Consider the following 14776-nt stretch of genomic DNA (forward strand, 5'->3'; position numbering starts at 1 on the left):
TTAACACAGGAAATAGGACAAGAAAATGAATTGGCTTTCTCTGAAGCAAGATTATGGTCAAACAATAAAGATCAAGTTCAAATGTTTTCAAATTAGGATCCCTGAATCTTACAGATCCAAAGTGTTTAGGTTATTAATAAGTCAATAAAACATACTAGAAATAACAGTAAAGACATTCCTCAGTGTTATTAAGACTTTGCTATCAGGAGATAAGCTTGAGTGTGGAAGTGTACAGTCAGGACCATACATCCATCAATCAATAAATATTTGAAGGGACTCTCCAGTCCTTGCAGCTTCCTCCCAAACCAGTGTGGTGGTTGGAAATCACATCTTACACTTAATTTCCAGAAATATCTTGCTACAAAAGTTAAATTAAAATTAAGTGTACAGTGACATGTGAGAACACAACAAGCAGAAGCATTTTCCATAAAATGTTTATTTGGGGCAGTATCACAAGATATCATGCAACAGCTTAGTGTGTAAAAAAACCAAGATAAACCTCCCAATGTTTTCAAAGAGAAGAGTGGTAGCCAAGACCAACAATTCTAAAAGTGATTTGTTCAACAAAATCCCAAAGATAAAACTCAAAATGTCATGGTCCCTTGAATATCTAATGTTAAAAGGTCCAAATCACTTTTCAGTCAGTAATATGCACATCTAGTAAGGTTTCTGTAATCTTTATTCTTCATGTTCTATGTTCACAAGAACATATGCCAAAGGACAGAATACATGCATTCCATCTGAAGGTGGTTTAAACCACTGATTGAATAAAGGAAACCTTGTCAGCCAGACAACAAGGCATATTTCATTACATCAGCCTCAAGAAATTCTAGTGTTTATGGGGGTTGGGGGGGTGGAGTGGAAAGAATGAACTGTTCAAAAAATTTGGCAAATTCAAATAAATACAGCAAGTGGTTGAAAAATCAGAGACCAGTTTTGTACATCAGATGCCATGTTTTAAGCAATTAAACTGATCAGTAATTTTCAAATTTTATTTAAACAATTTGCACTTAATCCTTGTAAACAGCTAAAGGGAAACACATTCAGTATTTCCAATTTATGCTCCAAACTTTATTTTAAACCACTGCAAGTAATTCATCCTTTCAGTATATATTCCTTTTGTAGAAAATATATTTTTACACTGTAATAAAAAAGGCAAGATGCATAAAACAGAAAACTGATGTTTGTGGTCCATCAGACTACAGAACAGCTGTTGACATTTAAATGCAATTCTTAAGTGTGTCCCCTTGCTCTCTGTCTCAGGCATCTTACATTCTTGGTAAGTTTTCTGCTTCCTCTGCCTGGATGCAACCAACGACAGAAATTTAGATGATCTTTGGCACTTAAGCTGGTAAACTCAGTTTCTTTCCTTTGAGAACTAAAGAAATAAAGATGGAGAGATATGTTAGAAAGCAATAACATTTCTTTTGTAGATACATTTGTTTTAAAAAAAAAAAGTGATGATGTTATGGCTTCAAGAGATGAATTTTGCCTCTTTTTAAAGAAAAGATGAAAAGTTGAGACAGAGGTTAGGAGCAGTCTGCACAAAGCCAATAAAGTAAACAGCTTCAGGGGCCTTGGAGTTTTATTTTTACAAAGGTTGGAACAATAGACACAGTCTGAATGGTGGGGTCAAGCTCCTTCAGAACCAGAACTTTTAGTTTTAGCTTTCCGCAGTTGCTAGGGTTTTGAAACTGGACGTGGAAACTCTTATTCCTCTGTTACGGCTAAAAGCTGGGGTTCTCTTCCTGCTACTACAATTGCATGAGAGACAAGCAATTTTACTGAATTTGCCTTTGCCAAATGCGTGTTTATGGGATGTTACTATATTGGAATAATTAGTTAATTGTTAATATATTATTTTGTTCAGCATTTTTATAGAGTTAAAGTTAAGCCAATTCTTATTCTTATTTTGTCTGTATTTTAACTGTAGCATGAAAATAAAGTATGTTTTGCTTAAAGTCAACTAGTTGGACTAAATTGCATCTGGAACACAGCCTTCAAAATAATAAAATATTAGGCTATCTTCTTAACGTTCTTTGAGGGGGTTTATCTGGTCCATGACAAAACCTTGCACTCATAACCCTCGTGCCAAATTGCTTCACCTTCAAATACTTCAATGTGAAATAACTTTTATTCATTCATGACACATGGGTTTTATTAGCAACATCAGAATTTATTGCCCCTCTGAAGGGGGTAGTGTGCCATTTTGTGAATAGGAGCAAGTGGCTCACTAGCAGGGCCAGTGCAAGAATATTAGGTGCTCTAGACAAACCTTTAGATTTATTTTACATGAAGAAAGATGATATTCATCGTACATTCTCATTATTTTTCACAGAATATTTACTCAAAGAAATGCAGTTTTGTCTCCGGCTCACCAGATACAATGCTACCCATTCCTGACACGATTATTAGATGTTCTTTGCAATTTACACAACTTAATCATTGCAATAGTGAAATAAATTAAGATCGCTGATATTATCTACTGGCTTGCAACTTGGAAATAGTTGATGGTTATACAAGTTTGTAAAATTTGGGTAAATATAATGAAGCAAAGACAATTTGGGAAAGACTATGGTAAATACATAGAAATTCATAACATACATCTGTGTGTGTGTGTATACCAGTAGATCTAGATCTTTCATTCCTATGTTGCAGCTAGTTTACTCATGTAGTTTAACAAATTAACTTGTTCCCCCACATTAGTGACTGCCAAGTAGTTACATCAGCCCTGTAAATGACCCAATGAGCAAGGGCAGTTAAGAGCCAGTCATGTTGCTGTAAGCCTGGAATCATAATTCACACTCAGCATGTATGTTAGATTTTCTTCCTCAAGGACATTAGTGAAGTAGATGCAGTTTTAGGACAATCTGAGTTACTAACACTAGCCTTTTTGCACATTTTAATCAACTGCATTTCAATTCCCCAGCTACTGTAGAAGGAAATTAACTTGTTTTTGAATTACATAATTTAGCAGTGATAGCAGTACGTTATGTATCCCACAAGCAAATGCAACTAAAAAAGTGTATTCTAAATCACACTGACAACTAGGTTATTGCATTTTGGTGATGGTGTTGGCCAAGTGAAGATCAGTGGCCAGGGCAGAACAGAACTCACTGTTTTGAATAATGCTTTCTATTACCCAATGTCATCTTGAACAATCAACTAAATAAGTCGTTGGTTGTGTCATTTGAAAGATCCCACCTCTGATGAGGCAAGACTTCCTCTTTGTTGCATGGGAATGTCAGCCCAGGTCAACTGCTCAAGTCCTGTGGTCAGACTTGAATCAGCTGATTACCTTTGGGCTTAACATTTTGCATTTCCACCCAGTCAAATTCATGTTCCTGTTACAACATGCAATACTAACAGAACTTAAAACCATAGACCAAATACTCTAGGGATAACAAAAAGTATATACTTGCTAAGAGATTTGTTTCTCACATTACTATCCTAAATATTCAATTGGCCTGTGATCTGGTTAATATGGTTCTGCAAGTGTTAATGAAGCTTTCATGTATCAAATTTGTGCACAACTTACCTGACAGTTTTCCTCCCCCCAAATGTATGATTTGGACAATGCTCATTTATTATAATCTTTGATGGGTCAAGACTACATTTCACAGATATGTGAATTATTAAGCGGAGCTAACTAGCAGCTAGATAGCTTGGGGACAGATTGGATACAAAATTGTACACTTTGTTACACTTTTTCCACCACACTCAATACAAGTACATAACTCGGTTCCCAAACAGTATATTTCATAAAACATTGAGAATGGAAAAACACAAATGTTTGATCCCTCACCTTTTGTGACGTACAAATAGAAAAAGTCGCAGTACAGAATAGTCTGAACCAAGCCAGCCACAATAGCAATGAGGTCAAAAAACCCCTCAAAATAATAACGCCAGATCCAGTTGATAAGGTACAGGGCACGATACAAGCCAAGAAAGAAGAGGTAATGAGTCGTGATGGTCTCTGCTTCACCCGTCTTGCTGATCATGAAGAGCTGGGGGAGAATTGCAACCGACTCCAGGTAAATCGAGAATGTCCACAGGATCTAGAAAAAAAAAGTTTTTTTTTTTAAAAAACTTTGTTTGTATGGGGACAGGCGGCATGGAGATGCAGGGTGAAACTGTAGCTTAAATAAAGTCATAGATTTTTGTCATCCAACAGCATTGACTTTTGCAATCCCATGTTACAGCTCACCAAAACTCCTTCTATAACACCTTCCAAATCTATGATCTTTACTACCTAGAACTAGAGCAGTAGATGCCTGGAACCCCCCTATCCTTCAGTTCCCCTCCAAGTGAGGAGCCAATACACCTTTAAAATAACTGCAACCCTTTCACTGTTGCCAGTACAATATCCTGGCACCCCCTCCCTGATAGCACTGTGGGTACATCAACACAAAGGTTCAAGAACATAGCTCACCACCACTTTTCAATGTCAAATAGGGATTATTAACACTAGTGCTGCTAGCAATCCCATGAGAGAACAACATTCTGATATTAAAAACAAAGACAACACTAAGTTTATTTAAATTCTGTTGCCACTGTTCTATCCTGCAATGGACAAATTCCAGAAAATTCTGCAATACCCCTCTTCCCATCGAAACCAGTCGCCATGTGAATCATTATTACAGTCTCACTATCTCAACTCTAGCTCACCACTGGAGAGCAAATGAATAGCAGCTGAACACAAATTTAAGTATTAAAATGTATTAAAACTAGATGGCAGCAGATATCTCAAAATCAAATCTTTGAGCCGACAATAAAAAATAGACTTTAAAGGCCAAATTGGGTCCTTCAGGCTGGTGTTGCTGCAACGTTGGTATTAATTACATATCCCTTGTTACCCATAAAGTGATAAGTGGTTTTGTTTTTGGCACTTGAATGGTTTGCTAGGTCAGTTCACAGGGCATTCAATAATGTTGGTTTGAGACTGAAGCCTCATACAAGACTGGGAAAGCTCAGTTAGATTCCTTGCTAAAAGTGTCCTGCAGTCCCTTCGTTCTAGAAATCTGTACCATATTTCACTTGCTGATCAAACATTAGGCCCGATCAACAGATTTAAATCACACTCAGGCCAGCTATTAAGTCATTATTCAAGAAAGGAGGAATTTTAAAGCAATGTTAGTTTTTCTACACCACACTACAGGCTGCGATCATAGTGGGAGATGCAACACAGAGTCAGAGTCAGAGGTTATTGAGGACAATAATTGAAAACCATTTCCTTATGCTGCTGTTACACATTTGAGCCCAGCACAAAAATGCTCTGGCAGAATCTCCAATCTATGTCCTTACCTGGGACAGATAGATGGCGACAACTGGAAAAGTAAACAAAACTCCAAACAGCTTGTACTTAAACTTGGGTGAAAGACAGAAGTTAATACTTTGGAAACAGCTTGAAATCACCAAATACAATTTAGAAAATGATTTACCTCCATTGGAGAGAAGTCATGATTGACAAGGAATGACAATCCGCCCACAGGAACAACCAGAAATTCCGCACGGAACGTATCATGGTTTCCATCATAGGTGGCCTTAAACTTGAAGTAGATCAAGTACACTGTGGCAATTGAGCAAGAAATGTAGATAACCTTTATTTTGAAAAATGAGAAATAAGGGGCAATTATCAACAGTAACACAAAAATCTTGGTCCAAGCAAACCTCAATGATTGTGAAAGTTTCTTTAAGCACACGGAAGCTTATGGAGACTGGCTATGTTTTCCCCCTTTGGAAAGGCCATGCTGACATACAACCAGATTCAATACAATTGTGTCTGCAGCAATATCACAGTTCATTTAACACAGGATTTCAATACACTTCTGTTAAATGTTTATCAATCAGGTCACTGATTTCCAAGCTTGTGTCATGCAGAATCACCAAGCTAAAAACTATGGAATCTTTGAAGAATACAGGAAACATACAAAGGTTAAAACCATGATCTAACAGAAACTTTAAGTACAGCCAGTCTAGAAACAAAACAAAAGCAACATTCAAAACAGCAAGCACAAAATTTGAAAAGGAAATAATGGCTTATAACAAGCACAGAGAGAGAAGTTATGTGCGGTGAGTTTGAATATGCAAGTTAAGACGTGGACAGTATATAAAACAAACTTTGGGATGGTGAGGACAGACAAAGATATATGTTAACCCACAGCAAAAGTTCCAATGCACAACACTGCGAAGAAGTAATCCTAAACATCTTGCACTTGGAAATGTGTTCAAAATAGTATTCACTCCACTGCCTGAGACTTACCTTCATGGAACTGTTGTAGAGAGAAATGAAAATAGTGAACAAATCCAGGTATCGAGTGAGAAAGACCAATGCAAACAGAATCTGACTCTTCCCAGAGATACCTGGAGGACGAACAAAAACCAATGCAAAAATGCAATAAAAGTTTCAAATAAGAATTCTTATTTTTAACCTGAAACAAATTAAATGAATGCATGCATAAATTAAATACAAAGGATTGTTTTAGAATCTCAAATTTGCATAAATGGGGATTCTAACTATGAGTTTGATTGTTAGTATTATACTTTCTATTAAGACAATTAGATTGCATAAAGCATTCCAAATGCCCCAAGGGTGGCACATTATTTTAGCTCAACACCAATATTTTCATACATTAAAACATCTGATTTGCTTTGCTCACTGCTATCAAGCTTTGTTGCGATTACTTCTTTTGAACCAAAATCCTCTTCATTTTCCACTCGCATTTATGCAATAGCACCTTACTGGAATTTTTGCCTGGGAAAATCAACTTTCCAAAACTGAATTTAATCTGCCATATGTATGGCAACATTCCTGACCCCTTTTGGGATAAAAAGGCATATGACTGGGCAGGGATGGGGGTTCTCCAGAAGGAGAAAGTCTCCCCAGATATATTCTATTTTTAAATTGATCATAGGGTTATCCAATGTTAAAATGTCAAAGGTGCACTTTCAAATAAAGCTGCCGTTTTGTGCTAAGTAGGTTGAAAATGCTACTCAGCCAAGTTCCTTAGCCATACTTCACCAGGGAGATGGTGGTTTCTTTACATCCATCTACAGAAAGATATTTGACTGCCTGGGAATAGGCCATTTGCATACAAAAATCAATCAACCTACTGTATGCATATGGAATTGATTTAACTTGGATTGCATTAAGCCACAGGCAGAGATTAAAGGCTTTGGCAAACCTTGGAAACAAAAATGAACCATTCTCAGTTCCTTGAAAGTGGAGTCACAGGTCAATAGGATAGTGAAGGCGGTGTTAGATATGCTTGCATTTATTGGTCACTGCATCGAGTATGGTTGGTGGGAGGTCATGTTGTGGCTGTACAGGACATTGGTTAGGCCACTGTTGAAATACTGCATGCAATTCTGGTCTCCCTGCTACAGGTTCAGAAAAGATCTACAAGGATGCTGCCAGGGTTGGAGGGTTTGAGCTATAGGGAGAGGCTGAATAAACTGGGGCTATGTTTCCCGGAGCAATGAAGGCTAAGGAGTAACTTTATAAAGGTCTATAAAATCATGAGGGGCATGGATAGGGTAAATAGACAAGGTCTTTTCCCTAGAGTGAGGAAGGCCAAAGCTAGAGGGCACAGGTTTGAGGTGAGAGGTGAAAGATTTAAATGGGACCCAAGGGTCAACATTTTCATGCAGAGGATGGTGCATGTGTGGAATAAGCTGCCAGAGTTAAGTGGAGGAGGCTGGTACAATTACATTTAAAAGGCATCTGGATGGGTAGATGAATAGGAAAGGTTTAGAAAGATATGGGCCAAAAGGTCCGTTTCTACACTGTACATCTCTATAACTGAGATTGCAATTCAAAGTACAAGAGATTTAGAGATAGGGATATTTAAAGGTATGAAACTTAACCAATATTAACATACTGTGGTTCAGTTCAAGAAAAGCAAGGTATTTGCCCAGGTTAGCCAAAGTCAAAAGCTAATGAGAATCAGGAGCATTTTCTCACCGGTCTAATCATGTGTTCAGAATAATTTCCAAGTTTGACTCTGATTAAATACTTCTCTTCAATATTTAATTTGTCTACTTACACCAACGGAGAGAATATTTTTTACATGGCTTCGGATTTGATTTAATTTCACAATGGCCTACATAAATTAAGCTGTGAAACTGTAATCGTTAGCTGGCTATGCCAGTACCAAGATGCAATCAGGTACTGCTACCAAAATTTTAAATGATGCCATTCTGAAGGAGGGTCACTGGACGCGGAACGTTAATTCTGATTTCTCTTCGCAAATTCTGCCCGACCTGCTGAAATTTTCCAGCAATTTCTGTTTTTGTGTTTAACATCTGCATTGATTAGAACCCATAGGACTTACTATGTCTGTTTACTGTAACTGAACTTCCAAATTTAGTTGATGGAAGCAAATAGACTTCAAGTTGAATGGAATGTAGCACCACAAACTGGAATATTAATCCTCTTGGAGGTGAGAAGGGATAAAGATGTACACATACTCAGGCCTCACTGTAGCAGCAGCATAAACTCTTAATTGCTTCACCGAGCATCTCAAAATAATTAATGATTTAGCTGTTATCTGGTTATGGCCAAAGGGTTAATAAAACTGCTTTCCTAATTGTCATAGTACAAGAAACTGCTTTTGACCAACACAATTATACTGGAGTGAGCTGCATTGCACATTCACTTCAAAACTTAACATGCCCGTCAGTGTCAACAGCACAGATTAAACTTAGCTTGTTTTTATTTCCAGAAGCTGCATTTAAAAAACAAACTGTATTCTGAACTTCAAATACCCTCAACCCCATTCAATCACAGCTCCAGATGATATGGACATTGATACAGGTAAAGTGTTCAACATGCAAATCCACTGCCCCCTTTGACTTCCTCACATTCCCCTCTCCCAAAGATACTAACATCTGGCTAACAAGATGTATGGAGAATAAATGCCGGTCCTGTCAGCAATGTTCATCCCTATAATGAAATGATTCCAGACATCAGCTGGTTTTAGATACCTTGCTTTGTGAAGGGATTTCATGCACAATTGCAAGAAAGAGACATAGCTGAACAGTGGGATCAAAGCAAATTTCAATTTGTCCTCAACAGACATTCAAATGCATAATCTGAACAGCAGATCTCTGAACTCTGCCCAAAATGAAGAGAATACAGTGCAATTCAGCTCAATGGTAAAAGCATCACTTCCACAGAGGCTGGATATTTAAACAAATCCATTCTAGACTGGGTAATGTTTTCCTGTTAAATAAAAAAAAGTGTTCTCTTCTTACAACCCAAATTGTGCCACTGGCTATCACCTGAGAAAACAGTTTTAACAGGAGTTAACATTAAGAGGTAGTACACGTTTTGGAAACTGGTGTGCTGTCCCATTTGTCTGTACAGTATAGCACTTGCCTTTGTAATGGTGGCCTGTCTGGCCCTTACATACCACAGGAAGACCACTGCAAGAAAAATGTATTATCCTGGATTAGCAGATTAAATGTGCACTTCCATTTTTTCCTGTGGACTTCATCCAAGCACCTTGTATCACCTTTAATAGGTGCTCCAACACAAACCTTTTATCAAACTCTCACTCCACTCAGCGGAATTGTGATGTTAATTTGTAGACTGCTAAGAAAATCAAGCAGAATTCAAGAGGATTTCAGTCTCTATGCTAAAGAGCATTTAGGTCTGCTATTGATCTTGCCAAATATTGATGATTAAAACGAGGCACACCAGGAAATCTAAATATATCCCAAGACATTGAAATACATAGCTCATTAAACGCGGTTAAGTTTCACAACTGAAATCAGCTCTATGCAGAGATGGCCCAATTTGGAAGGACACTGGATGCTTTTTTGATTGAGACAAAAACACCTAAAGTCCCACACATGCATTAATGACAGCACAATCTGTTTTAAATAATAAAAGCATTTAAGCAATGTATGCTTAAAAAATAATTCAAAACTTTACTTGAGGACAGACAATTAAATGCACAGCCTATTTGAAAAAAGTCAGCATGAGATCACCTGTTACCTATCAATCAATTACGCAGCGAGCATATACACTTGCTTCCAGATGGGTTTAAACATTTAGAAGAACTATACTTTGCAATACTTGCTCCCAAAATGATGTATTCTGCATCTTTCTTTTCAACTGCAAATTCACTCTTTAGCATCCGAATAAGCAAACACCAGATGTTGCTAGAAACCTGTCTGATTGAAAAGCAACAGCAATGAAGCAAAACTGTCATTTCATAAAAGCATACAACTATCATGGGCCCTGTTATAAACCTTTCTGCAGTGTAAATTTAATCAAACCCTAGACAGATCTGATTTTAAAGGAGAGGGACAAAGTAATGAAAACATTTACTTTGGGAGTCACACCTGGGACCTCCTGGTCATATATTCCTGTAAATGCTGGGCCAGACGAGCTTTCTGGCTGTATTTCAGTGTTTAATCTTCAATGCATGTAGGAGGATAGATACTTATTTGGCTAGCTTCCAGAGCTGGAGCAGACATCTCAATTCCTTTGGTACATAATGGCATTAAAATAACCAATCCCAGACATGGAAAGGAAACCAGCCCTAACAAAAATTGCGTTTTACAATTTGCGACTTTTCCCATGATTTACAATACAGCTGCATTACGTTCAACAGTTGGAAGCCACTGAATTGAAAAAAAAACACGTGATGGTAACTGGATTTTAAAACTGGCAGTGTAGGGTTAATGCTAAATATATTGAGAATATTGATTTACGATAGTAGAGAAAGCAGAAGCTGCAAAATAGCCTGGATTAACATTCAGCAACATATGCCCGAAATTTAAACAAAAATTGGAACCCAAATTAGTAGCAAGGATTCTTTCTCTCCACTGTACTTCTGCTCCTCAAATCAATTTCAAATCCTTCTCATAACAAGGGCATGTGTCGCCCTGATTTGATGGTATGTCAGGCACCAAATGCAAATAAATGTTTTGTATCTTCGCACAATTATATCATTAATTGTCCACACAAGAAGCAGCCCCAGAAGCTGGCAGTTCTTTTTGAGATAACAAGGTGTAGAGCTGGATGAACACAGCAGGCCAAGCAGCAGAGGAGCAGGAAGACTGATGTTTCGGGCCTAGACCCTTCTTCAGAAATGGGGGAAGGGAAGGGGGTTCTGAAATAAATAGGGAGAGAGGGGGAGGCAGATAGAAGATGGATAGAAGAGAAGTTAGGTGGAGAGGAGACAGACAAGTCAAAGAGGCGAGGATGGAGCCAGTGAAGGTGAGTGCAGGTGGGGTGATAGGGAGGAAGGGAGGACGGACAGGTCAAGGGGGCAGGATGAGGTTAGTAGGTAGGAGATGGGGGTGGGGCTTGAGGTGGGAGGAGGGGACGAGCTGGGCTGGTTTTGGGATGCGATAGGGGGAGGGGAGATTTTGAAGCTTGTGAGGTCTACATTGATACCATTGGGCTGCAGGGTTCCCAAGTGGAACATGAGTTGCTGTTACTGCAACCTTCGGGTAGCATCGTTGTGGCTCTGCAGGAGGCCCAGGATGGACATGTCGTCTGAGGAATGGGAGTGGGAGTTGAAATGGTTCACGACTGGGAGGTGCAGTTGTTTAGTGCGAACCGAGCATAGGTGTTCTGCAAAGCAGTCCCCAAGCCTCCACTTGGTTTCCCCGATGTAGAGGCCAGCCCAGCTCATCCCCGCCTCCCCAACCTGTCCTTCCTCCCACCTCAAGCCCCACCCCCATCTCCTACCTACTAACCTCATCCCGCCCCCTTGACCTATCTGTCCTCCCTACCTCTCCACCTACACTCACCTTTACTGGCTCCATCCTCGCCTCTGACTTGTCTGTCTCCTCTCCACCTATCTTCTCTTCTATCCACCTCCCCCTCTCTCCCTATTTATTTCAGAACCCCCATCCCCTCCCCCATTTCTGAAGGGTCTAGGCCTGAAACGTTAGCCTTCCTGCTCCTCGGCCTGCTGTGTTCATCCAGCTCTACACCTTGTCACCTCAGATTCTCCAGCATCTGCAGTTCCTATCTCTGAAACAGTTATCTTTTTGCTTTAGGTAATTTTACCATCCCTTTCAGCTGCGCATACTGTTTGAACAGGAACAGGCTTTAAGGAATGCCACTCATGAGAAGATACATTCAGGAAGTACTCTATCAGCACTTCAATTTCATAGGTTTCTCATCAAAAACCTGATGTTATTGGAAGAAAAACCTGCAACTGTATTAATATTTGAGGGAAATGACAAGCAGTTAAGCTGTCTGTTTGATCAGCAGCTATACCTAACTCTTACATTAAGCAAATCACAGGAATTGTCAGCTACTAATCCACAAAGACAAAACAAAGGGCAAGGAAAGAGAAGCAAGCAGTTCTACAAAAAACTTCACTCTTCAAATGTCCAAAAGCATTTCAAATCCAGCAAGATAATTTTTGCAATTATATTGGGCAAGGGTGAAAATTTAGTGAGGACACAGACCACTCTCCAGGTCCTCTTAAAATACTGTTGTGGGATTTTTTTATATCCGCCCTTGAAGGCGAACAGGCCCTCAACATCCCATCCAAAAGATGACATCCAAGAATACAGCACTCCCTTGGTATTATTTTGAGTTGTCAACCTAGGTTACATACTCTGGTTTTTGAATTCGGGCTGGAATCACAACCTTCCAACTCAGATTAAAACTATCATGGTAGCACATTTCTGATCATCAGTGATGTGTTATCTGCAAACAGTTATGACAAGGTTAGCTAGAAATGCTTATTAAAAAGGTGGGTCACAAGCAAGTGCACTTTATATTCTCATCGATCTGTATTTTGGAGTTGCAAAAAAAAAAATGAGAATCCAAACAGCAGACCAAAGTTGCACAGCACACCCACAATTTACTCCAACCCACTGCCATTAAAATCCTCCTTATAAATTTGTTGCAGCTACTTCACAATTGTTGGTACAAAATAATACAGCGCAAATCACATTACGTGTACACAAAAATATTCAGCAAATAATACTCAAAAGATATTCCCTTCCAAGCCCTGTTGAACTTTGCCTTTTGGAATCCATTCCAAAGAAAACAGTATCAGTTACCATTTCAGCTCTGCAGTTTGAGCCTGAACTAGGTGTGACAAGTTGTAAAGTTGGGTCCATAAATGCTGTACAGCAAAACTAAAGATGGCAAACACACATGTAGAAATATCCAGAGTGGAAATGGAGTTAAATACCCAAGCTTCGTTAATTGGATGCTAAAATTCATCTGTACCTATGAACTTTACGTAACAGGAAGCTACTCCACCCTCTTCCCAAAGAACATACGTGGAATTTGACAAGTCTTGTACAACTTGAAATACAAATACAAGGGAAATCAGTTACCAGGGCAAGGACTTTTAAAGACGAGCTTGACAGTTGGACAGATGTATAAACAATTTGACACGTACAGTTAATGCAATTCTTCTAATAAAACAGTTACACACGGTATGGGAATTGTCAATCCTATACATGCCCAAAGTATGAACTGGATTGTCAGATTAGTTTATGGCAGCAAAAACATATATTGCAGTTATATTTGCCAACTATGGAACCGATGGTTATTGACTACAGTCGTCTGAGAGAGAGAAGAATGCAAAAGATGGCATGCTTAAAATAAGGCACAAGGAGTACATTGGTGATTACTGAGGTGGTCAGGCAGCTGGGGAAGAATCACATGAACACAAGGTGCATTTGAAGGGGTCCATGGTTCAAACTAGTCCCAAGGTCTTTTGGGCCACAGAACGACAAGTGCACTAATCTAATTTTAAAGCTGGAATATTGCTTTGTAATGTGTTTTTGGTCAAGTAATTGGCAACTAAAGGTACACAATTTAGGGTAAACAAAATAACTGAATGTAAAACTGGGCTTGCTTAATTGCAGCTAAATCCAACCATGTATTTTAAATTCTAAGAAGTGTGTTTAGGAACGAGACAGCTGCTTTAAATTTTCATAGCCAGTTTTAAAAAATTGCATAAGAAAAATTTTAAAAATCTAAACTTAAAGTTTTAAACTTAAAAGCTCAAACTTTAGGAGAGACAATGACCTATTGATATTATTCCTGGACTGTTAATTCAGAGACACAGATAATGGTTCTGGGGACCTGGATTCAAATTCCTGCCATGGCAGAGGGTGGAATGTGAATTCAATAAAAATCTGGACTCAAGACCCTAATGATGAATCTATTGTCAACTGTTTGAAAAACCCACCTGATTCACTAACAGCCTTTTCCTCTCTTTTCACTCCCTCGATTACTACAGTAATTAGAGAATCCGCCATCCTTGTGTGGTCTGACCAACATGTAACTCCAGACCCACAGTTGACTCTTAACTGCCCTCTGGGCGATTAGGGATGGCAATAAATACTGACCTAATCAGCCACACCCTCATCCCATGAGGGAAGTAAATAATGCACTGCAGAGGGGAGCTGTAAATGTTCGTATTCAATTAGACAGGACATTCTTTCCCAAGCAAATGCCTTATTTGTATAACTTAAGAGGCACATCAATTGAGAGCTGTTTAGTTTAAGCTAATAAGGGTCACAGAGGCAACAGATTGTGATTTTCTGGCATTTTTAAGACCGACAAATACATTCCAGAACTGCAAACATTCAGTATATTTAACACATCTAAGGGTTTTTTTTTGAAAAGGTAAAGTACTTCAACCTGCAACTCGCTGTGTTTGAAGCAGTGGTTACCAGATCAAAGTTGCAATCTCTAACCTTAATGTGCTCAGAAACATTTGATTCTCTCAGAAAACAGCACTGAGGTAACCAGAGGACAGAGTGCTGTAAAAGCAGG

General features: G+C 38.8%; 1 protein-coding gene across 1 annotated transcript; it reads right to left on the reverse strand.

Annotated features, from left to right (window-relative positions):
- Nucleotides 1-418: 418 nt before the first annotated feature.
- On the reverse strand, nt 419-6390 carry kdelr2b (KDEL endoplasmic reticulum protein retention receptor 2b). The gene is made up of 4 exons (XM_020513014.2): nt 6263-6390; nt 5442-5600; nt 3806-4058; nt 419-1378 (listed from the first exon to the last, which is right to left on the reverse strand). The coding sequence occupies exons 1-4, from the start codon at nt 6266-6268 to the stop codon at nt 1344-1346; spliced, it is 453 nt and encodes a 150-aa protein (XP_020368603.2). The 5' UTR covers nt 6269-6390; the 3' UTR covers nt 419-1343.
- Nucleotides 6391-14776: the final 8386 nt, after the last annotated feature.

The sequence above is a fragment of the Rhincodon typus genome, chromosome 21 (genome assembly GCF_021869965.1).
Source record: "Rhincodon typus isolate 14 chromosome 21, sRhiTyp1.1, whole genome shotgun sequence".
NCBI classification, from domain to species: domain Eukaryota; kingdom Metazoa; phylum Chordata; class Chondrichthyes; order Orectolobiformes; family Rhincodontidae; genus Rhincodon; species Rhincodon typus.